At 37.7% G+C, this 26,662-nt stretch overlaps 1 protein-coding gene and 1 non-coding gene across 2 annotated transcripts; both read left to right on the top strand.

The window, feature by feature from the left end:
- Nucleotides 1–3,141: 3,141 nt before the first annotated feature.
- Nucleotides 3,142–20,730, top strand: LOC113046905 (LIM and SH3 domain protein 1-like). Its single transcript, XM_026208029.1, has 7 exons — nucleotides 3,142–3,408; nucleotides 9,006–9,100; nucleotides 15,628–15,712; nucleotides 17,212–17,319; nucleotides 18,764–18,854; nucleotides 18,950–19,044; nucleotides 19,127–20,730. The coding sequence occupies exons 1-7, from the start codon at nucleotides 3,340–3,342 to the stop codon at nucleotides 19,298–19,300; spliced, it is 717 nt and encodes a 238-aa protein (XP_026063814.1). The 5' UTR covers nucleotides 3,142–3,339; the 3' UTR covers nucleotides 19,301–20,730.
- Nucleotides 20,731–26,457: 5,727 nt separating this feature from the next.
- On the top strand, nucleotides 26,458–26,529 carry trnac-gca (transfer RNA cysteine (anticodon GCA)). Its single transcript has one exon. It is a non-coding gene; the product is annotated as a tRNA-Cys (tRNA).
- The last annotated feature ends 133 nt before the right edge of the window (nucleotides 26,530–26,662 follow it).

Below are 26,662 nucleotides of genomic sequence, written 5' to 3'. Positions count from 1 at the left end.
GGTTAAGGCCACAAAGTATGAAAATCTGTTGAACAATGGTATTATGCAGTAGTCTTGCCATATGCTATTCATTCCATTTATGGTTGTATTTTTTCAGGTAGATGGTTGGGGCTAGTTGTCGCCCAGGTAAGATCAGCATTTGTCACTAAATCTTTGCTAAAAAAAATAAACAAATGAATAATAAAGGAATTTACAAAAACTATCAAATAAATAAATTGCCACCAATATTGCCCAATAAATTTAACCTAACAACAAAATCTGTTAAACAAATGCTATTTTATGTACTGTATGTGAGGCCTGATTTCTTTTTTAACTGTGCAGTTAATACCTGTATAAATTTAGAACAATTAAACCACATGGAAATTGTCATTATAACATTTTGTGACATTTAGGAAAAAAACCCATGTCCTGAAATAAATATATGTGCACAGTTAATATGTACCTTCATTACACAATAGACATGCACAGTCAGGTCTGGAAATACTGGGACACTGTTTACATTTTTGTGCTTTTGCCTTTATACACCACTACAGTATGGAGTTGAAATAAAACAGTCGAGATGTGATTGAAGTGCAGACTTTAAGCTTTAATTCAAGGGGTTGAACAAAAATATAACATTAGGAATTACAATCATTTTGATACACAGCATAAAGGGCCTCAAATGTAATTGGACAAATAATTGTAATCATAACAAAACGTTCATTTTTTTATTAACAATATATGAAATATGAAACGTTCATTGTTCATATTTTGTTGAGAATCCTTTGCAGGCAAAGACTGCCTTAAGACTGGAACTCATGGACATTCCCAAAGAATGGGTTTCCTCATTTGTGATGCTTTGCCAGGCCTTTACTACAGCTGACTTCAGTTGTTGTCTGTTGGGGGGGGGGGGGGGGTTCTGCTTTTAGTTTTGTCTTCAGCAAGTGAAGTGCATGCTCAGTCGGGTTGAAATCATGAGATTCGCTTGGCCTTTACAGAATATTTAACTTTTTACCTTTTTAAAAATCCTGGGTTGCTTTTGTTGTATGTTTTGGGTCATGTTCCATTTGTATTATGAAGCAGCACCCAGTAAACTTTGCTGCATTTGGCTGAATCTGGGCAGATATATTCCTCATACACTTCAGAGTTCATCCAGCTGCTTCTCTCTGTCAGGTCATCAGTAAACAGCAGTAACCCAGAGCCACTGGAAGCCATCCTCATGCCATCACACCGCTTCACCATGTTTCACAGATGACATTGTATGCTTTGGATCTTGAGCTGTTCCAAGCCTTCTCCATACTTTCTTAAAATTTAATCAATCCAGAGAATCCTTTTCAGAACAGGTATGGCTTGTTTTTTGTTTGTTTTTTTGGGGGGGGGCTAATCTGGCCTTGTTTGCACCTTGTGGTAAACTCTCTGTATTTACTCTTATGAAGTCTTCTTGTGATTGTAGACTTTTTCAGGGACATGTCTACCTCGTGGAGAGTGCTCTTCACTTAGCTGGATGTCGTGGAAGGGTTTTCCTTTACCATGGAGAGGATTCTCCGATCATCAACCACTGTTGTCCTCTGTGGATGTCCATGCCTTTTTATGTTGCCACTCAGAAAGTTCCTGCTATCTCTCTGATATATTTCTTTTGTTTTTTTGAAGGCTAACAATGGTCTGTTTCACTTGTATGGAGAGATCCTTTGACCACATGATGTGGGGCCGCAGCAGCAGCTTCCATATGCAAATGTAACACTTAGAATCTTAGTACTCCAGACCTTTTTTACCTGCTTAATTGATGTTGGAAAGAAATGAAGGAATAGCCCATGTCTGACCATGAAATGGCTTTTGACTCAGCTTGGTCCCTTGAAAAAGGGGCGAGGTACACCTTAAAGAGCTGTAATTCCTTAACTTTTCCTCCAATTGTGATGATAATAATACCCTCAAAGTTCAGAATGTGCACTTTGAGCCCACGTTCATTATGTAACTGTAACTTGATTATATTTTGGTCAGCAGCTAAAATAATAAATAAAAATGTACATGTGTCCAAATATATTGACCTGACTGTATATCAATGAATGTCTATCAGTGTGATGCTCGTACATTCAGCTATAACAAAAATACAGTGCGATTGAAATTTTAGTTTGGATACAAGACACGTTTGTCTAATAGCCTTTAAACCTTAAAGTTACTGAGATGTAACCATTGTGACGATCCCTGTGTGACAACTAGCCCCACTCTCCCCTAACAGGAAGATGCAAATGAAAATATACTCCGTGAGCAATACACACATTTAATGAACCTTGAGTATGACAAAAACACAAAACAGACAGATGTCAATCGCATGAGATAAACGGTCATGTAGGTAACGTTAGGCCTTCTAACACAGAATTGCACATACAGCCACCAGGTATCGCTCGAACAAAGAGCGACAGAAAGTGTAACTCTACACTGAAGTTTCTTTGGCGCATCCGATTCGAAAACGAAACAATGGTGCGTTTCATTGCTTTGGATAGAATTTGAACGACTCGTGTGAAAACTGATTTACATGAACAAACACCAGGATGATCAAAGTGCTGTGCTGTGTCAGTACTATTCAAAGTTCGAGTATGCTGAACGCACATTATGTAAAACACTATGTTATCAGTGTTTATTCTAGAAGGTGATAGTTTGACTGAATAAGCAATGCGAGGCCAGGTACACTCCCAACATATCTATCACTAACATCCGCTTGATGATGGTAAATGGTAAATGGACTGCATTTATATAGCGCTTTCAACAGACCACATGGCCATCCAAAGCGCTTTACAATTTGCCTCACATTCACCCATTCACACACACATTCACACACCGACGGCGGTGTCTGCCATACAAGGCGCCATCCAGCTCGTCGGGAGCAGCTGGGGTTAGGTGTCTTGCTCAAGGACACCTCGACACTTGGTCAGGTGGAGCCGGGGATTGAACCACCAACCTTCCGGTTTGTAGACAACCTACATGAACCACTGAGCCACTGCCGCCCCAGTGATGTGGGTTTAAAACAGCTCAAACCGAAGCTAAACACAAGATAAGATCAGCTTCAGTCATTTAACTCATTAGCATTCTTTTCAAATGCTCAACGATGACGTTTCGAATGCTCAAGAATTCTAGAAACACTCTCGAGAGAACGAAAGTCTTCCGCGGAGTGCCCTTGCACGGACGCGCGCGCCAGGACACAGCGGCAGTGCGTGCGCGCGCCTTCCGCGTCTGATTGGTTCGCTGACAGTCAGCCAGCGGTGCGAACCGGACTTCATCAACGGACAGCGATCGGTATCAACCCAAACAGCGCTCAGTGGACCGACTCCTTGTCTTGTTCCGTCGCCATACAATTCCTCCGAAATGAATCCACTGTGTAGCAGATGTGACCGAGTGGTGTATCCCACGGAAAAAGTGAATTGCCTTGACAAGGTAAGGCTATGTGAAACTTAGCATTCGCTAGCAAAGCTTAATGTTACACCCCTGGCTGCGAGAATGGGGTTCATATATACATATAAATGGATTTGTTTGTGTTAATATCTAGATTTTCTTTTACGTGGCTTAAAATAGACCGTTTCCGATGACTATTGAGAATGTGGACAGAGCGGAAACGCGCAACGTGAAGCGAGCTGGCTAGCGATTAAAAAAACTCGATTGAGATAACTTCATAGCACGCTACAAGTTGTCTATCGTTTATTCGTTTTTCCTCAGTGCGACTATCGTGTGATATCAACTGATATCCGCAGCGGGAGTCGTTATTTTTCAAACCGACGCTTGTTCTTGGCCTCGTTCGCTCGCGAGGAGGAGGAGGTTTGTTTATGACGTGTCAGTGTGTTCTGTGGGCGACATAGACGGACCCAAAAACACAAAACTGCCAAAGCCATGTCAAAAGCTAACGTGGATATTATACTCTTATAACCAACAGCCCCGAAACGGGTTTATACGCGCGGTTGGGTTGTACGCGATCTCGCTTTTTGTCATCCAGCCTGGTTTGCAGATGTGCAACTTCAAGGGTGTATAACGTTGAGGCCTGTTAAGGAAAAAAAAATAAACATGCGAATTTTGGGAAAATGTTACATGCATTGTTGAAATATCACCTAACGTTGACACAATGTGCCCATCTAGCATGTTTACCAACTGGCCAGAGGAAGTGTTGCTTCTCGACACGCTTGTGAAACGCTTTCTATGCAGACCCCACCCCCCTCTTAACCCATATCCTTATCGCTCTCGTTTTGATTCTGGCGAAATCTTGAGTTTTCAATTGCTTTAGATTGCTCCAGAGGGTGGGGTCGCCATCTTTTATTTTCATCCAGCGCAAGTATTTGCGAGGGAAAGGAACTGGGGCGGAGTGCTAACGCGTGTAATGGGCGTTAAGAGCACATCAATCGATTGGCCTTGAACGAAGCAGCTTGAGGAATGACGCCACAGACCTGTGATGCGTGAATGAGACATGCGGTGTAAACGGGGGGCGTTTGATGGCACACCTCCCACAGATGTTGTCACAAACAGCACTGACCCCGCACACATACACAAGTTAGCTCCATTCATTGCCTGGAGGAGAGGCCTCGCGCGCCTGAGTTGCTTCACACTGTTGTTTTGTTGAGGCATGCCAGTGCTTCGCTCGGCTTGAAGAGAGGCCAACCATCGCTTGTGATTCTGCTTCAGTGCTTGAGCTCATCAGCTGTCACTCTGGAGAACATCTCTGAAGAACAGCAACCAGCGAGAGGTGGGCAGGGTGCTTCTGTGTCATCTTAAGAGAGAGTGCCCCCCAAAAAACAAATATGAACTCTTCCTTGTCATCAGGGCCGTCACTAGTGAGGTGAAAGGTGGTGACTATTATAGGGGCCCACGGCTGAGGAGGGGCCCCCAGTGATCTCAACTGTCTGGCTGAGGCCAGTCTAAAAGACGATCAGGACAGTTGACAGGCCAGTGCAGTGCGTCTTCACGAAAGCTTATTATTTTCACGTGTTTTTAAGCCTTGCCAAGTAAAACATTCAAAAGAGTTTAAAGCATTCAAACACATGACACCGAAAAGCTGAACTGAGTAGCTGTTCACACAAAGAGAGCCATGTTTCAAAGACCGCAACATTGAACCTAAGCTCTCCTTTGTGAAGTTCTCCTGGAAGTTCCTCCTGCACCTGAACGAACAAATACAAATCCCAGTTGTTTAAACAAACAGAAAAGGATGTGAAAGAGCCCAATTCAGCACCCAAGGTTTTCAGGACTCAGGCAGAGAGACGCGCCTCAAAACGCTTGAACACTGAATTTGCCTCTTTTTGCTCTTGTACCAACAAATACTAAAGAGGAAATGTCAAAATACCCATCTTGGAAAGTATGTTCGAAAAAACTGTGGTTATGTCTTAAGTTAAAGTGAACAGCTGAGAAAAAAAATCAGATGAGTATTTTTATAATGGATGCATTGTCTCTTAAAGTGACCGCGCCTAATTTAGCTACTACTGTAGCTGCTGTAATGTTAATACGAGAAAATGAAAAAAAGAAAAATCACATACTGCTCTTGACCGAATTACTTTGTAGTTTAAACAAGAATTTTACAGTCAAACTAACAATTATTCAGACACCAGATATACTTAAATTTTTTTTTTTTTACTAGTAGGTGCAGGACACTATAATTCATTTATTTAAGTGGGTATAGCAAAATAATTGTAATCCATTACATACCTTTCTATCAAAGTTATCTGACATTATCAAGATGAATTTGTTCTAACAGTTTAACTCTTGAGTTCTTGACATTTTATTACCATTTTCTAAACTATAGCAAATAAGCTGTGATAATGTGAGAAAAGTCTCAAATTCTCAATAAAAAATAAATTATTGTCTCAATAAATTTGGGTTTGACTGTATATTTAATTTTTACAGTGAAAACTATGCAGTGCTATTTTTACATTTAATTATTCAGTTTCTGTTCCTGGACACCTACAAACTTAAAAAAAACTTAATAGTTGTTTAAATAGCACAAATCATTAAATAGAGCGAACATACAAATTAAACTATTTCAAACAGGGCCCACTGGTACAACCTGCACCGGGGCCCTACTAACCCCAGCTACGGTCCTGCTTGTGGTGTTCAATAAGCAAAGGATTTTTAGAGTGGCACACAGAAAGAGAAGTTTAGCAAATTGACCAGACAGACCTTTTCCAGACAATAGCAGTAGATAATGAATATCAAGCTTCAAAAAGAAAAACATCTTAAATTTTTAACTAGGGCAGTTACATATACACTCACCTAAACGATTATTAGGAACACCTGTTCAATTTCTCATTAATGCAATTATCTAATCAATCAATCACATGGCAGTTGCTTCAATGCATTTAGGGGTGTGGTCCTGGTCAAGACAATCTCCTGAACTCCAAACTGAATGTCAGAATGGGAAAGAAAGGTGATTGAAGCAATTTTGAGCATGGCATGGTTGTTGGTGCCAGACGGGCCGGTCTGAGTATTTCACAATCTGCTCAGTTACTGGGATTTACACACACAACCATTTCTAGGGTTTACAAAGAATGGTGTGAAAAGGGAAAAACATCCAGTATGCGGCAGTCCTGTGGGAGAAAATGCCTAGTTGATGCTAGAGATCAGAGGAGAATGAGCCGACTGATTCAAGCTGATAGAAGAGCAACTTTGACTGAAATAACCACTCGTTACAACCGAGGTATGCAGCAAAGCATTTGTGAAGCCACAACACGCACAACCTTGAGGCGGATGGGCTACAACAGCAGGAGACCCCACCGGGTACCACTTATCTCCACTACAAATAGGAAAAAGAGGCTACAATTTGCACGAGCTCACCAAAATTGGACAGTTGAAGACTGTAAAAATGTTGCCTGGTCTGATGAGTCTGAATTTCTGTTGAGACATTCAGATGGTCGAGTCAGAATTTGGTGTAAACAGAATGAGAACATGGACCCATCATGTCTTGTTACCACTGTGCAGGCTGGTGCTGGTGGTGTGATGGTGTGGGGATGTTTTCTTGACACACTTTAGGCCCCTTAGTGCCAATTGGGCATCGTTTAAATGCCACGGCCGACCTGAGCATTATTTCTGACCATGTCCATCCCTTTATGACCACCATGTACCCATCCTCTGATGGCTACTTCCAGCAGGATAATGCACCATGTCAAAGCTCGAATCATTTCAAATTGGTTTATTGAACATGACAAAGAGTTCACTGTACTAAAATGCCCCACAGTCACCAGATCTCAACCCAATAGAGCATCTTTGGGATGTGGTGGAATGGGAGCTTCGTGCCTTGGATGTGCATCCCACAAATCTCCATCAACTGCAGGATGCTATCCTATCAATATGGGCCAACATTTCTAAAGAATGCTTTCAGCACCTTGTTGAATCAAAGCCACGTGGAATTAAGGCAGTTCTGAAGGTGAAAGGGGGTCAAACACAGTATAATCCTTTAGATCCTTATATATATATACACACAAATATAATAATTTAAATAAAAAAACTAAACTAGAAAACTTATTAAACTGATATAATATTTTACAGTATTACTTTGTATTGTATTTTTGAATAAATAAATGTGGCTTCGGTGAGCATAAGATGGTTGAAAACATAAAAAAAATCTTACTGACCTTTGAATGGTAGTGTAACTGAATATCAAATTTACACAATGGTGCATTTATGAATCAATTGTATTTATGGGTTTAAAGCAGACGTTTTTATTATAATGCAAAGATGATGCCATGCTGAACAGTGTGAAACCAAGACCATTGCAGAAAATGTTTTATATCATATACATTGTGCTACATTTAACCATTGTCACTTTCAAGGAATTGAGTGGCAATTTTGCAAAGTGCTTTGTATTTATCCATCAGTAAAACACCATGCACTGTACTATTGTAAGCTAATTTCAGTGTGAAGTCTATAGATAGAATACATCATTAATTATTCCATTGTAATACATCATAAATCTCTTATACCTCTCTACAGATCTTTCCTCGTGTGCTTCTTCTCGGCTTTGTTCTTATAGTGTCCCTGCTTCTTCACTTCTAAACTCTTTGCAACAGACTAGATACCTATAAAAGGATTTTTTGTAGCACATGAGTGGAGGTGGGGTGGTTAGTTATTTTTGGTTATAAACGGAATCTGTGCTCAGTCCTGTGCTAGCAGCTTCCTCTCCCTGGTAGTGCAGGATAGATGCATCATTTTGTTACTCATGCACATGTGTTCAAACTACTACACTCCAGCTGACTGGTAAAAAAGTGTTGGATATAGGAAGACAAAAATACCATCTAAATTATAGGCATTGCAGCATGCATGACTGGCTGCATAGATGTAATGTAGGGTAGCGGGTCAGGTCAGTCCCCCCAGTCCATTTTCAGTACGTGTGAGTGTGTGGTCTCTTATCACTGAAACACTCCCTTGGTCAACATTAACTAAGGAAGCTGGTAATCAAGGTCTAGTATAAATTACAGCTGCATACTTTAGTGTATAGCTATTTAAGTCCAGTATCTCAGTCAGGGTGTTTCCCAGAATTTGTTGTTTCGTTGTGGATCATTCTTTCTGGTTTTCCCTTATGTCGCAAGAAGCTGGGAAAATGGTGATGTAACTCAGTTAGTAACCACTTGACAACCAGTGTGATCCAGATGGGTGCTTATAAAATGTCGGTGCCAGAAAGTCTTTAAAACTGATGCATTCACACAAACACACACACACACACACACACACACACACACACCAGGAAACAACAACATGTCTTTACTTTAAATGGACACAACCTCAATTTGGTTTTCTTTTTTTGACACACAAGGTGTTGGTTCCTCTTTTTCTTTCCAAGTGCTTTCAAAGAACAACCACTCCATTGTTTTTCTATTTAATCCTGACTGTGTAGCAGCTATGGTGACTGAGTTAGCAACGCTCAGGGATCCGAAGGGCTTCATGTCATTTGCTCTTTTTATCTTTCCCAAATCAGTTGCAGACAATTTCCCTATTTCTTTGCATGCACCTCCTAATACAAACACAGTTTATAGCTCTGATCACTCTGTATCTTTCTCTTTCAGTACTGGCATAAAGGATGCTTTAGCTGTGAAGTCTGTAAGATGACTCTAAACATGAAGAACTACAAAGGCTTTGAGAAGAGACCATACTGTAATGCGTAAGTATCTCTGCTCTGTGAGTTTTGTGTGTGTTAAATGTCTGCTCTTATTGTGTGTTAGCTTTTTTTTTTGCTACATATTCCTCAAGATGTGGTGAAATAAATGTTATTTTATTATGTTTCTGTTACTGGTGTGTTTTACTTGGAAATACGTCATAATACAAAAATAAATTCACAAGCTGCATCCAGAATTGCATTCTGTCTAGTAGGTACTGTACTTGGTTTTTAACCTTACTTCACATCCTTCACATCACATTAAAAAGTGCATTTTATGTAGTATGAATAAAATATGGATGTGCTACATCCACCATGCTGTTAGTGTCACATGACCAACCAGAGTCAGCTGCACCTCCTCAAAGTGATAAGCATAAATCATCCAGGTGCTATCAAGAACAGTATTAGGAATATGTATCTATTATGCTTTTCACATTTTCCATCCAGTATGAACATAGGCATATTTGGATGCAGCCACCATCAGTTGCACTTTGCAACCCTATTTTAGTTAAGATATTTAACAAGAAAAAAATTATATATATATTTATATTTATATATTTATGTATACCGAACGGTTCGTTGGAGTAATTAATTATATTTGAAAAAAAAAAAAAAAGAGAGAGAAAGAAATATAATGATATGCGTTCAACAAGGTAGCCCAATAACCCAAACAACGTAACAGGCAACGCCCCTGACACTCCCGAAGAAGAAAAAAACACCATCTTATATGTTTATGTTAGGCTACTCAGCAGGCGCTCGCTCACTCAGTACGCGCTGAAGGCTCGTTGCAAAATAGCCAATGCGTTTAACAGACTAGAAATGAGAAGATCCCCCAATAACCAACAGGTCTGGTGTTTGGGTGCACTTTGGATTCCCTTTAAGCTATAATGGTGATGGCAAGAGAGTGGTGGATAAAAAAACAACGGTATGTCGCATCTGCAACATGACAGGGTACACCAGCGGGATTACAAAAAAAAACAAAACAAAAAAACAGCGGGAATATCTGGGATATATGCGTCAGTACTATCTGGGAAAAGACGAAAAAAAGGAGAAACATGCACGCAGCAAACTATCCCTGCAGCATTTAGACACTATAGCTTACAGGGAATCCAACCCAAACACCAGACCTGTTGGTTATTTTAGGATCTTATATTTCTGGTCTGTTAAATGCATTAGACATTTTGCAACGAGCCTTCAGCGTGTGCTGAGTGAGCGAGCGCCTTAGGGGCCGTTCACATATCGTGCCTAAAAACGCATGGAAAACGCTAAGCGCGTCTTTCTCCTCCTTTCCAAAGCGCTCGGGCAGAAGCGCTCATGAGGCGTCTGTCTTTGCTAAGCAACAATGACGTGCTCTCTCCATGAGACGCGGAAATTTCAGCGAAGGATAAATGGATTTGCAGCTCTAAAAATCGCTTGCAGTAGCTCTGCTACTGAATTTATTTCAAAATTGCAATCCATATACAACTATGATCAGCTGTTCCTTCATCTTGGCTGAGCTCTCAACGTTGTTACGGGAAAGGATGAAGCTGATTGGTTGGTTCTTGTCACATGACCCGCGGTGCGCTTGCGGCATTCTGAAAAGTTGAGATGTTTTTACATTTTGCTGTATCTAAAACGTATCGAACCGAACCGAACCGTGACATCAGTGTATCGTATCGAACCGAACCGTGAATTTTGTGAACCGTTACACCCCTAATATACATGTGTGTATATATATATATATATATATATATATATATATATATATGTATATGTGTATATGTATATATATATATATATGTATATGTGTATATGTATATATATATATATAAATATATGTATATATATATATATATATATATATATATATATGTATATGTGTATATGTATATATATATATATATATATATATATATATATATTTTTTTTTTTTTTTTTATACACAGGGGTTGATATATTGAGAATGAATCAGATTATTAGAATGGAGCCAGATAAAACGCAAGGTTTCTAAAACAAGGTCTATTTGACAAATGGCTAACTGTTTCCAGTAAAAGGCTTGGTTTAAATGATGTTAGTGGGAAGAAAAAAAAGAGTGTCTCAAAAGAAGAGGAAGTACATTTTGAGGATATAAAGATAGACACTGTTGTCTTTTGAATAACGTGCACTGATGCATCTTTCGCAATAAGACAAGAAACATGCATTTAGAAGGCAAAATTGATATATATGGGCCTATTTTGATATAATGTTATACTTTAACCTTTTAACTGTCACCACCATTTTTTAACATACACGTGAAAGTACACTATTCACACTTAAATTGTTATAATTCATAAACGCTTTTGAATACAGACCAAAGGTTGGTCTCTTTTTAAAGAAGACCATCTGCAGATTATTGCAGAAGTGAAATCATTTAAAAAAATTAAAGCATAAAAAAGTTATAGAAGTTTAAATTTACTGTAAATACATTTATTATTTTATTTTTATTATATTTTATATAAAATAAATATTTTATAAAATATGTTTTAATCCCAAATTTCTATAAAATTAAAGCCATATGTCTAAATAAGTTGTGTTCCAAATTTGAAGTTGATATAAAAAAAATGTAGGTTCATATGCAATTCTGTTTAGGTGTTATACCACAAAAAGCCACCGGGGGCCATTGAAACTCCATTGAATTTTTTGGATGCATTTGTTTGTCACAAATGTATCAATTTCTCACTCAATATTATGTCTATGACAAAATAACCACCAAATATGGAATCTTGAGACTCCGACCTTTCCAACGATATGTATTTTGTCAAGATTATGAAAAGTTTTGATTCTAAAAGACCGTAATATATTTGGAATATGACCCCTCCCGCTGAGGGGGAGGAGCACGCTAAAAGATTTTAAAGTATGATTTCCATGGTAATGCAGTGTCCGATTTCTAAATGGTTTTCATAAGATGAATTTGGAGTATATAAGCTTTCAAATGATATATAATTTATGATGATTACTAAAACATGTGATAGGGAAAAAGGAACCGGAGTAGATTTTTTGTGACAAAGGTTAGAACTCCTGTTATGATGTATATGTTTTGAGGTGCACTCTTTTTATAAATTAAGCGGGAGGAGCACGCTAAAAGATTTTAAAGTATGATTTCCATGGTAATGCAGTGTCCGATTTCTAAATGGTTTTCATAAGATGAATTTGGAGTATATAAGCTTTCAAATGATATATAATTTATGATGATTACTAAAACATGTGATAGGGAAAAAGGAACCGGAGTAGATTTTTTGTGACAAAGGTTAGAACTCCTGTTATGATGTATATGTTTTGAGGTGCACTCTTTTTATAAATTAATCTTTTACTGTTCCTTCCTAATTTTTAACAACAAAACATGGTCAAATATCTATTTAGGACTCTTAGACCTTTCCAACGATATATAGTTTGTCATGATTAGATTAGGATATAATTGTAATATATTTAAGTAAATTTAGGTGTCCCGTATACGGGACGGTGACATTTAACAGGTTAATTGTTTCTGATTGTCCTTTGTCTCAGTAGTTGATCGTGGAAAGGTCACGTCTGCGAACACAGTAGCTGACTTGTGCATGCATTCGGTCGAAGGGTATTGGAGGGAAATTCCTATTTTCAAAACAATGACCCATACATGCATACACAAATGAGTTAACTTCTCCGGCGTCCACTTCTGATGTGAGTTCTACACCTCAGCTATAGCTTTTTCTGTTTTTAAAAGGTTACCATTCATACTTCAAGTTGCAGTGTTTCAGTGCAGTCCACCAGGCCTAACATGCTGCTCTGACATGGCTTGAAAATGTTTATAAAGTCACGATGACCAGCTGGCATACAAAATATGCAAATGTATTATTTTTGTGAGCGCCGGTGTATCTCAAGGTCCTTATTTCTCACTCTCACACACTTCTGTGATACACCAGGGGATTTTAGTCTTTATTTAGCAAATGATTTATGACTGCCCTTCTGTCTAGATTTGCTTCTTCCACTGTTTACTCAGTCCTTATTACGAAAATAATCTGAGCAAGTGACCATGGCAAAGTAATTTCCTCTTGCACCCAACAGATAAAGGCCTGTTTGCTTCTCGGAGTGATGGTCTGATGGTACACGTCCACCGGAAGTAAAAAAAAAACATCTGATTGGATTACGCTGGGATTGTCTGTTAACTCTCAAAGACAGAGAAGACATAACTAGAAAGAATAGAAGAAATAACTGTTGTTCTTAAATGTTTAATAACCGCTTATCCTATCTGAATGTTTAAAAAAAGTGTTGGGAAAAAAAATAAAAACTTTTTGGAGATATCATTCATCTTATTTGGATATTCAGAGGCTCAATAGCGTACGTGATTACATCATTACATTTTGACGACCAATGCATTTCGTTCCTCTGAGCCAAACAGAAACAATTGTTAATGCTTAGTCCCACCCCTGTGCCCAGATTGGTCCAAACTGTCCCATATTCAACCAATAAACAGGTTTTGGTCTTTTGAACCACCATTTATGATTTTTCATTGGAAGTTTGAGCCAGTGTAAAGTGAAAGTAAAGTCTGGCATGCGTGCATGAAAACAAGACAAAAAACACATTTGCATGAGAGAACTCTCTGAAAAAGCACAGAAAAACACGCAACTGAGTACTTTGATATAAAACAAATGAAAAACAAGGATGAAACTGCGGTACATATCGGATAAAGCTCTGGAATTTGTAATAAAAACGGCCAAACGTTGCTTGCATTTTTCTTAAAATTCTGGAAATTCATTCATTCTTGGAGAAAACAAAAAAAGCTTTAAATTGGTTAGACTGAAACTTCAAGTTCTTCTGTTTATAATGATATATATGTACACACACACACACACACACACACACACACACACACACACATATATATATATATATATATATATATATATATATATATATATATATATATATATATATTAGCAATACAAATTAAACCATTATATTACCAAATTGCTAAAACTAAAAGTACGGTACCAGTGTAATTTTTCACACAAAAAAACGTGTATGTTTGACCCTTATTTATAGTCCGCTGCCTGAATTTTGTGAAGTCTTTGGCAGGGCTCTTTAAGGTAGAGCTGGATCAGTCTATATTTGGTTTACAGAGCATGTGTTGTTTTATGTGGAGGTTGCCTGCAGCAACACAGCATCTGTGTACTATACAGAGGTAGCAGACAGGGTGTCCTGTGCTAACCAGGAACAGACTAGGTTTTGATTGGCTCAGTTGTTGTGTTGTTAATATGATTCTTCTGAATTCTGAATCAGCCCTGTTAAATCCTTTTGTTGCACACTATATGTTGCTATATGGTTACACGATTAACTAACTGTAGTTAAAAGATTAAGGCTGTATTAAAAAATGATTACGACTTTATTACCAAATATATCAATTACTGTGCACCTATTATGGGTAATGAAAGGTTCATATTTTGGTATTGGGAGTCCCCATGCATTGGGAGGTTAACATGCATGCAAGGTAAAAACAATAAACGTAAAAAAAAAAAAAAACTTTTACTGTCTTTATAATATGCATTTATTTGTAACTTATTTGCTCAAATATTCCCAAACGATTAATATTTCCAAACCCCTCCTTTGCATGAAGGTAATCTGCGATGATTGGTTGATTGATCTCATTTTCATTTCATCATGAGCCTGTAATGCCTGATAAGCAGCGTTTGTGAGTGCAGTGCTGCTTTGTGTACAGTGTTACCGGCACTATTTTTACTGCTTCAAAAATCATCACCTAGATGAACAAAAAGAATTAGCATTTTCATTCAGACCAATATGAAAAGAGAAACAAGTGTGCAGCAGTATGGTAATGTTTCATGTTGACATCTACACTAAACGGCTTGGGATTCGTTTTAAAAACGACTCGTTTCAATGATTCAGAGTCGACTCTTTCTTATGAGAGACAATAACTTTATATACGGAGCACTTTCAGATTTAAAACTTTTGTTTCAATTGCATGAAATGTCATTTTCAAAAATCCATAATAGAGCCACTTTAATGATGTAATTGTAATTGATATTCTCTGTTGTACAGTTCTGTTATTTCTGGCAATCTAATTGTGTGTTGCGTTGGATGATTGTGCTTGGGTTTGTCACTGTCATGCTAATTTTGTCTTGCGTTGGTCTGTGAAAAATAGGACAAATATGCTGCCTTGTTTACACAAGGCTCAAGTTTCACTTGTGCATCTTCACTATGCTCACACAGATCAGCGATAAGCAAATGTGGACATTCACCTTCACCGCCACTAATTCATGATCTTCCTCTTTAGCAGCAAGCAAGTCACACGGATAAAGAGCGTCCTGATAGCCTTGATAAGTCACTGACATGAAAAGCCCAATGATATACAATAAAATTAACCCAAATAGTTCATGCATTAAAGGTTTTACCTAACATTTGGTGACTGTGCAAAAATGATAATGATTAAAAATACAATTTTTTGTCATTCAACAAGGAGAAATACTGAGATGTTAGTTGCAAATCAGTTTTTTGAATGCTGATGTTAACTGTGTGTATTTCAGACACTATCCCAAGACGTCGTTCACCAGTGTTGCTGACACTCCCGAGAACCTGCGCCTGAAACAGCAAAGCAAGATGCAGAGCCAGGTATGACCCGCCAGCGTACGCTCTGAACACTCGAATCCATTCCTAAAAGGTTGCTTAAATCAAGTCATGATCATCTCCCAGAGCTCCACCTGCTTTCACACTGGGCATGTTTGCAGCGGTCCGAACCTGAGAGCATTGGTCTGGTTTCATTCTCACTTGATTCTTTCAAACCCCGGTGCATTTGCATTCACCTTACGTCATCACGAAGGTGTACGGCGCATATAGAAAACAGAACATGGGAGAATATATTGTATTTTTTTATTCATTTGGTGTTTTTATGTGCAGCAAAGTGAACAACTCTTGCATTTACTGTATGTGCTTCGCATGAACTGTTTTGTGGAGACAGCTGATTCTCTGATTGTAGTCACTGAATCCAAGGTTAATCATCACTGCTGTCATCCTTTGCTTTGTTAAACGAATGAGGTTGTCACTGGCCAAAACACATTTGTGTGGCACGTTACTTCCTGATCAAGTCACGCGAGCCACACCACAGTTCCACTGCAACCAATCTCCGACCATCTTCTACAGGTCGTCTCATGTTTGGTACCCCGCTAACCGCTTTCACTTTTATTTTATTTTTATTTTTTTCCCCATGTGAACCTAAAATGTCAAACTAAAATGCCAGTCTGAAAGCCCCAAAAACACAACACTGCTCTTGTGTGAGTAACAACTATGTGGAGCTCATAACAATTTGGTGTGTTTTTTTTTTTTTTTTTTTGATGAGCTTTGAAAACATTAGAGGCACAAATCCAATGTTTTTTAGTGAGAACTATTAGATATAACTGATGAACTGTTATCTAAGCAACAATTCAAATCCAAACATCACAACATTTTAATTCTATTTTCTCAGTACAAATATTTTTGTGTGGACCGCATTAGTAAAGATAAACCATTAAAGCCTGCTATCTGTGTTACTGGCAGGAAAAAAAGGAACTAGCAAATATTTAATTTATGGGAAATAAGTTTATCAGTTGGTGTCGATCAACATTTTTTCACAAGCTAGCCCCCACTTTATAACAACTTCACTGAGACTAGTTTGCAACGTTTTTTTCTTTTTGTAACATTATACTCATTTTATTGCATGATTGTTTTTGTTTATGTATATCATTTACCATTAATTTATTGCAGTTGTGTTTTCAACTGTATTTAGACCCAAAGTTATCGAAAAAAGTTCATTTCAAGTTTATTTGTGTAGCGCTTTTCATATAGTTATAGTTTGCATAGCAACTAAATTTCTAGAATATTTATTTAGAATATATAAAATTAATAGAAAATGAAATGGCTCATAATATTGAGTATAAACATTTTTTAAATGTTATGCACCTTGCTTTCACTGACTGTTCATTATAAAAGACTTTGTAGCCTGTGGGATGTGGAAAATGGCAAATGTTATGATTATCCATTAACTAAGCTTCATATATGCTACTGTAAAAGGAGGGAACCTGTTACGAATGTAAAAAACAAGTATGATTGATTGGCTGTGTGTGTTTGTGTTGCAGGTGCTCTACAAGGAGGAATTTGAGAAGAACAAAGGAAAGGGCTTCAGCGTTGTGGCCGACACACCAGAGCTGCAGAGAATCAAGAAAACACAAGACCAAATCAGCAACGTAGGTCCAACACCTGTGTGTTTCTCTCTTTTGAGATATTACTCACTTTTCTGTGCTTCATATTTTCTCTTCACACCACACCTGTTCACTGAAGTATCTGCGCTGCTTGCCTGGTAACATTTATGTCCAATAACTTCCTTTTTGCGATGTCATTTCCTGTCAGTATGAAAGCAAGATGCACTCCTTTTTCATGCTCAGAAGACACCTTGTGGAAGATGCAGGAATTACTATTAGTTGTCACCCTGGCTCAGAATAACGTTTAATTAAAATAAAACATTTTGCTTTGAAACCAGCCCTTTACCAACTGAAGTGCTGTTTTCTGAGTGGTTTAATTATGAGAGAGCACTGCATCGCTCTGCTTCGTGCATTCTGTTTTTTTCTTCCTCGCCTCAGTTTCCTGCAGTTAATTTAGTCTGAACCGCTAACCCAGAGAGCCCGCCACTGAGGAAGAGAGGGTGTGTCTGTAGAGAGAGCAGGGTGCTTGTCTTCATTGTGCTCTGTGATCTATGATCAATCACGTCATCATACACTACTATTCAAACGTTTGGGGTCCAATTATTATTATTATTCTCAGCAAGGTTGAAAAACAAAACAAAAAATAGTACATAAAGTATAAATACTAACGTGTCAAAGAGTCCTAAAAAATGTAATGTTTTTTTACAAAAATATTAAGCAGCACAACTGTTTTAACATAAAAAATTATAAGAAATGCATCTTAAACCCAAAATCTGCACATTAGATTGATTTCTGAAGGATCGTGTGATTATGAAAACTGAAATATGCGGGAATTTCTCCTTTACATCACAGGAATAAGTTACATTTTGAAATATATTCAAATACAAAACTTTCCTTTTAAAGTGTAATGGATTTTAAAAACTGATGTTTTTACATTGCTTTTGATCAAATAATGGCGCTTTTTTGAGCATAAGCTTGAAAAACAAAGTCTTATAGACTCCAAACTTACATGATTGCCTTTGGAAGAATACCAACTTGCAAAATAGATGCATATTACAGTATCAGTTTAACATGTTTTAACCACATGAGCTACATTTATTTGTATGTTTGTTTTTTGTTTTTTTTGATGGACCAATTGGGACAGTAGTAAATTTTTTGTTCTTTCCCTGTCAGCATTTAACTAGCTTTGCTGCATTACGCATTATGCGTTATAAAAATGTAATTAAAATATTTCACCTTTGCTTTACAACAAATGCTTTGCTGACAATTTTACAGCCATTATCTTCATGTTCATGTACACATTTTTATTGGAATTGAATGTCATATGTAGTGTATGTTTGTAATATTCAACTTGTCAAACAGCTTCAAGACAGCTCCTTTTTTCACTGTTATCCAGCTAAATAATGTTACTTTGTTGACATATTTAGCAGAATTCACCACGTTTCCACATATGTTTATGTAAGGCTGTGCATGTCTCTGTGTGTTTTAGATCAAGTACCACGAGGATTTTGAGAAGAGCCGGATGGGAGGTGAAGGCCCGCCTATGCACCCACAATCACCTCAACAAAACACAACTCCAGGTACACAACCTTTCGCTTGTTCTCTGTTCTTCTGGAAGATCACGAACCTCTCAATTTCAGATGAGCCATAAAATAATCCCATTTTTCTCTGGTAGCATATCAGCCCTCGGCAGCATCTCATAACTATCACTATGAGCCTGAGCCTGCGCCTGTGCGTCAGGCCGCTGCCGCCCCTCCGCCCAGCTCTGGGGTAACAAACTCTCTCCTACACACTCTGGCCTACACACTCCTTCTTTTCAAGCCCTTACAGTGTGTGTGTGTGTGTGTTGCAGAAGCGCTACCGAGCGGTGTATGACTACACCGCAGCTGATGAGGACGAGGTGTCGTTCATGGATGGAGACATGATCCTGGATGTGCAGCAGATCGACGAGGGCTGGATGTACGGAAGAGTGGAGCGCACCGGCCAGCAGGGGATGCTGCCGGCTAACTACGTCGAGGCCATCTGAACATAAATAGAGAAAGGGGGAAGGGAGGAAAAGAAAAAGAGGGGGTTGCGGCAGAAAGACGCAGATGATTAGCCGAGTGCCATCTCACCTTTCAAGATCTCACCTTTTTCCTCTTCTCTTTTCCTGCACTAACTGTCCTATCAGGGGTCGGCCTCTATGACCCGCTCGTGATCCCAAACAAACATAATTCAGTACGTAATCATACACGGCAACAGCGCATACACGCACTCGCATAAATAGTGAATGATTTACTACTTCCACCCATCTTTTTTCTCTCTGTCTATTGCTTTTGCTGTCTATCTGTCTGACTGTTTGTCTTATTAGTAAGTGTTTCCTCAGTCCTGGAAAGGTGCTGTCACAAGTGGCGCTTAAGTCTTAACAAGACTCTTGTACACCAACCTTCAAAACACATGATCACACGGGCCTCTAAAATATTTAGGGTTTGCTATAGAGCACTTCGCAGACATCTCAACACACTTCTCTTATCAGTTGCTATGACAATTTATGAAAGAATCTGGTCCGATATTCAGTTGTTAAATTTTATATATTATATAAATATATATATATATATATATATATTTTCATTGTTTCTAATCTTCTTTGCAGCTTGTAATTGTAATGTTTCACATCTCATCGGCTGTGGGTCTATGAGTAACAGTTTCTCGACCGTGGGACTTCTGGTCACTCCAGTTTTCATTCCGTACGACTGAGCGTTTGCATCATGTGCTGGAACTGGAATCTAGAAAAGGCTCCTCTTTTTCAACTGGACGTTCCTAAAACTGTATGAAAAGGACGGAGCCTTTCGATACTTGCATATTCTCTTAAGCTCCTTCACATTCCTTTAGCCCTTTACAGAATTACTTCTAATATATGAGTGTCATTTTGTTCTGCAGCTCTTGCTTTTAAAAAATGCGAGAATATAGTGATGTATTTTGTTCTTCATAAAGGGAAAAAAAAAAGAAACTATATAGTCACTTAGCAAGCGAGGAGCAGGACAGCATTGTAGATTAGTGAGAGAAGAGAGGAGGCCAAGCACAATTCTATGGACCATTTTAGCTTTGGATTTTAATTATTCCATTTCGGTTCCTGAACATTCCATGTGCATTGTATCAAACTGTATCTCAGAGCTGTTCTGTAAGACGTTATTGATGTTTTTGTTTTTTTCCTCATATCATTGCTTATTCTCATTGCCTTGCTGGTATTGTACAAGACCGAATTTTAATGTCAATTTATCAATATCAGTGGAATAAAAAAAAATCTATTTGTATACCAAGGCAGGCGGGTTTGTCAGACGGACGGTATCAGAATGCTTTAGAGCTTAGCATGTATTTCTCTCTCTAACTGGAAACAATGTTACTGTGCAAAGACTCTAATGAGGTTCTACTGATCACTGTTCTCTAAAAATGCCTAAATATAGATGCAGAAAATGATCAAAGTAAGTGTTTTGCTTTCTCAAGACACTATTTTCGCTACTGCTACTTCGAAGGTATAATATCTGGGTTACTCATTTGAGTTTTACTCTTCTGTAAAACCTATTCTCCAGAAATCTTCAATAGCAGTAATATAACTGTCACCGGTGTTCCTCCGGTTCTTTAATGCATCCCCTCAAATGCCTTATTCTGTACATTATAACATTATGTATTTAAAAAGCTGCTGCATTCAAAGGTTTGGGGTTTGTAAGATTTTATGATTTTGAAAAAAAAAAAAGGATTAAATGAACTGCATTCACTTAATCAAAAACAAAATGAAAACTGTAAAATTGGTAAATGTTATTATGATTTAAAATAAGTTTTAATTGAATGCATTCCTTTGATGGTAAAGCCCGATTCTCGGCATCATTACTCCGGTCTTCAGTGTCACATGATCCTTCAGAAATCATTCTGTAATGGTTAGAAACATCATTATTATAATGTTGAAGCATTTGTGCGGTTCAATATTAAAACATCAATTAATATTACAACACTATACATTTCTTTGCTGAAAAAAATATCAGTTTCTTAACTTCATGTATTTTTACCTTTCTAAAACATTTATGCCGTGCAGAGTTTTTATTTTGGTAAGACATCTAAAGGGATACAACAAGATATGTAAATATGCTATAATTATCCAAGATCTTTTCCTTTCCATTCCATTGCATAAATCTGACCGTTTTAGCTCAAGCTGAAGTAGATTGTTCTTCTTTTACGCACTCTTTGGTGGAAAATCTGTGACCGTATAGTAAATGTCTCATTGTTAGTAATGATCATTGATAAATGACAAATCACCCAAAAATAACCAGCAAGGATTTTGAAAAGGAACTAAAAGGTGGAAAATATAAAGAGGAATATGACACTCTTGTCAAAAAAAAAAAAAACTTGAATGTTAACTCAATGTTTGCCCTCATGCACTGTAAAGAAGTAGTTTAGAAATGTAAAAAGAAAATAAGGTGACTTGATGCAGTAAGACTTCTGAAGAGTTCTCTCAACAATCATTTTTTTAATTCTGAAGATACTATGTTTATCCAACGTAAATTTGTTTGTTCATGCGATGCAGATTGTCTTATTTTACTAATAGAAAAAAATTATTGTCACATAAAACTGAAACATCTATTGTTGATGTTAATGTTGTAATTTATTTTCGACATCCTAGATGTAAACAAAAATGTGTTAAGAAGTCACCATATTTTATATTTATAAACCAATGACAAACAGTGAACTGTTTTGGAAATATTAATGGATATCTTAATTAAATGTGTAAGTAAACAACACTCTTCATTCGTAAAATATCTTAAAAGACACAAAAAATCCATAAAATGGATTCAGTTGGTTGAACGGTGGCAATCAACAATTGTTAAAAAAAATGAGCTCTTTACATCACAGTACAACAAATAACTAACAAAACTGACAAAATAACAAAAGAGTTTAAAGTCAAACTGCAAAACAATAATCCTATAACAGTGGCTGCATAATTAATTCATGCAGAAATGCATGCTGGGAAATCACAAAGCCTTAAAGGTGCTGTAGGGAACTTTTGTAAAAAAAATGTTTACATATTTATTAAACCTGTCATTATGTCCCGACAGTAGAATATGAGACAGATAATCTGTGAAAAAAATCAAGCTCCTCTGGCTCCTCCCAGTGGTCCTATTGCCATTTGCAGAAAGTCATCCGCTCCCGGTAAGAAATCAACCAATCAGAGCTGCGGTCCGTAACTTTGTTTGTGTTCAAAATGTAGAAAAATGTATATAATAAGCGAGTACACCATGAATCCATTTTCCAAACCGTGTTTTTGGCTTGTCCTGAATCACTAGGGTGCACCTATAATAAGTGTTTATATTCTGACTATTTTAGATTGCTTCGGGGGTACCGCGGCGGAGTAACCCAGTACCTTTGTGATTCTTCATAGACATAAACAGAGAGAAGTAGTTCCGGCTACGATGTTCTTCCGCGAGATGCAAGCAGTTCTGTTTATTAACCGCTAGAGCATCAAAAGTTCCCTACTGCAGCTTTAACATTTTAGGCTAGATTTAGCAACTTTTCAGATTAACTTATCAACTTTTTCTTCCAAAAGCACTTAGCAACACATTTAGCTTTATATATATATATATATATATTAGGGGTGTAACGGTTCACAAAATTCACGGTTCGGTTCGATACGATACACTGATGTCACGGTTCGGTTCGGTTCGGTTCGGTACGTTTTAGATACAGCAAAATGCAAAAACATCTCAACTTTTCAGAATGCCGCAAGCGCACCGCGGGTCATGTGACAAGAACTAACCAATCAGCTTCATCCTTTCCCATAACAACGTTGAAAACTCAGCCAAGATGAAGGAACAGCTGATTATAGTTGTATATGGATTGCAATTTTGAAATAAATTTAGTAGCAGAGCTACTGCAAGCGATTTTTAGAGCTGCAAATCCATTTATCCTTCGCTGAAATTTCCGCGTCTCATGGAGAAAGCACGTCATTGTTGCTTAGCAAAGACAGACGCCTCATGAGCGCTTCTGCCCGAGCGCTTTGGAAAGGAGGAGAAAGACGTGCTTAGCGTTTTCCACGCGTTTTTAGGAGCGATATGTGAACGGACCCTAAGGCGCTCGCTCACTCAGCACGCGCTGAAGGCTCATTGCAAAATGTCTAATGCATTTAACAGACCAGAAATATAAGATCCTAAAATAACCAACAGGTCTGGTGTTTGGGTGCACTTTGGATTCCCTGTAAGCTATAATACTGGTGTCTAAATGCTGCAGGCATAGTTTGTTGCGTGCATGTTTCTCCTTTTTTTCGTCTTTTCCCAGATACTGACACAATAAGGTGATGTCGGCGTAAATGAGTTGACATGTTTCAAGTATTCACGCTGGTGTTTTTTTTTTTTTTAAAGCAATGAAGCAACCGCGCGAAGCCCTCACTATATAGGATTTTAGAAAGAATGCAGAGCACTAGTGTAGTGTGCAAACTTACCACAGTGTGGATTTCAGAAAGTGTGCAAAGACTTCACGTGCACACTTACCATAACATGGATTTACAAATAATGTTCTAAGGAGGGGCTCTCATGTCACTCTGATCGAGCAGCTCATAGATGGAATCATGCATCTCAAACAATATGTTTGAGAGTCATCTTCTTTTTCTAGTCTGTTAAACGCATTGGCCATTTTGCAACGAGCCTTCAGCGCGTACTGAGTGAGCGAGCGTCTGACTGAGTCATAACATAACATAAACATAAGTTGGTGTTTTTTTCTTCTTCGGGAGTGTCAGGGGCGTTGCCTGTTACGTCGTTTGGGTTATTGGGCTACCTTGTTGAACGCATATCATTATATTTCTCTTTTTTTTTTTCAAATATAATTAATTAGTCCAACGAACCGTTCGGTATGCATAATGCGTACCGAACCGAAAGCGTCGTACCGAACGGTTCAATACAAATACGCGTATCGTTACACCCCTAATATATATATATATATATATATATATATATATATATATATATATATATATATATATATATATATATATATATATAATTTAGCAACTTTTATGAATTTTTTTAAGTGATATAAAAAAAATAGAAAGTACACATTTTCCATCTAAATTACAAGAAGAAGAAAAAAATTAACCAAAGATGCCTAGTACACACATTATGTGAAATAAGTTAACGGCTGTTTGCAATAATAATTAGAGGGATCTGCATGCTTTATAACTGGTCGTCTTGCGGGTCTTTGATGTCGAACACTGATCGATCTGCGCAGCGCCGCTTCAAGCCGAGCACACTGTGATACACAAGTAGCAGCTTGTTTCCAGGACATTATCCATTATCCGTTCGAACCCTAACCCGAAAACGTAAAACACAATGTGTATTTAAAAAACTTAAAAAGCAGGTATTTAGAAAAAATAAATAAACCACTGAAAAATCAATAGGAAAATTCTGTCATAATAATAGTATAGTTTTTTTTACAGAATTGTCTTTGCTAATACACTGCTTAAAAGTATAATTGTTCAGAATTTACTAGTTTTCTAGCTAATAATAATAAAAAAAATTAATTGTAATTCTTCAAAAATGTGTAAGAGTTCAATAATCCAATGTTGTATTTAGATACAGTTATTCATATTTGAATATTAGGCCTATTCTATTATGCATTATTTTATGAACAAATCAAAATAAGCATATATAACAAAATAAGCATCTTATAAAATGTTTTATTAAAAAACGTTTTGCTGAGACTTGATGCAGTGGCAATTTTGTGTTGTGATGACGTCATCGCGCAATGACATCACAACATCATTTAGCAACAAATCGACCTTCCTTTAGCAATTTCCCATGAGAATGAGTTGGCAACATTGTATAAAGTTGGGACAACTCTTGGGGTGATTTTGTTGTCCTGACAAGGGTTTTTATCTAGGCCTAGTTTCAAGAAAATAGCTTTTTTTAGTATTTGATACTCAAAACGTTCCGTTAACTGGAAAATATATAGTTGCATTTTGTTACACTGTGGTTCTCCATCTAAACATACATGTAAAGTCAAATCTTCTGAGAATCAGTTACATCCCTCTCAATTTTCAAATGTAATACAATTAATTTAATCTCTTATACCTGATAATTACTCAAATTCTAAAGGGACCATAGTTTTTTTTTTTTTTTATGTAGCTGCCTTCATCTTTTTGCTCCTAATAAGCCAAGTCTGTACGCTTTAAGAGTGGAAGAATCCCATTTCCAGCGTTTGGCCCCATTTACTGCTGGCTGCACCTTTCTAGAAGGGAGGAGGAGGGTCTCCAGCCGTCATCGAGACTGAGCATCCTGCGCATCTTTTGGACCCGCTGCTCTGCGACCATCATGCTGGATGTGTTGCTGTTGATGTTCTTCGCCATCATCGGCCTTGTGTTCCTGTCTTACATCATCTACGTCCTCTGATCCCGGGCCGGTAGCACCGATGCGCCGCCGTGAGAGCGCGCGCGTCACTCACGGGAGAGATCTGAGCTCGCAGGTTAGCGATGGAGTAGCTAATTCTATATTTTTTACATTTCTTCTAGAAAAAAAAATGCATATAGGCATGCTGCTCCAAAATAAAGTAAAATATAATAGCACAATAGATTACAATAGATGAGCTGAAGCTGTACCTGATCATGTTGTTGTGCAAACATTTTACAGGAAGAAGCTCTGTTAATGGGATCATCGTGATGTGAATTCACTGGAGGATACACTTACAAGATGAGACTTCACCCATATCTCTGTGTCACACAAACACTGTTCATAGCAGCTGACACAAAACCTACACCACACTGTTGTTTCAATCCTTTCATTTAGCACACGCTGTTCAGATGTGTTTTTCCCAAAGCAGGCTGAAACAGGAGCACTAAACCCCAAGATCTATGGATGTCTTGCTATTATTTTTCTTTTTCTGTTCCTCTGTGTAGTATTTCTGCAAATAACGGTTTACAAATTCCCAGTGCAATGTACACTACCATCAAACTCATGTATTTTGTCAAAGGATGTTCATGAATGACTGATTTTCAAAATAAAGAGCCTTTGTGAGGATGAAACTGCCTTCGGTGTGAAATCATTCATGTGTCATTAATGTATTAAACTCATGATCAAACAGTCTACGGTGATAGTATATTTACCTTATGATATTTTATGAATAATATGTATAAATAAACTGTCACTAAATGAAGAGAGATCACGGATAGGGGGTATAGCTCAGTGGTAGAGCATTTGACTGCAGATCAAGAGGTCCCCGGTTCAAATCCGGGTGCCCCCTACAGTTGTTTTGAGAAAATACATATGCGTAATTTAATTGCATATCTGTAAATATTACGCGAGCAATCAAGCCGTCCGCTCTCGTAACATCTTCAGACCAGCCTGACAAACGAAAATGAAGACACATTTACACT

Source organism: Carassius auratus, chromosome 28, assembly GCF_003368295.1.
Source record: "Carassius auratus strain Wakin chromosome 28, ASM336829v1, whole genome shotgun sequence".
NCBI lineage: Eukaryota > Metazoa > Chordata > Actinopteri > Cypriniformes > Cyprinidae > Carassius > Carassius auratus.
Note: the sequence above shows the minus strand (reverse complement) of the source record. Positions and strands in the feature narration are given on the sequence as shown.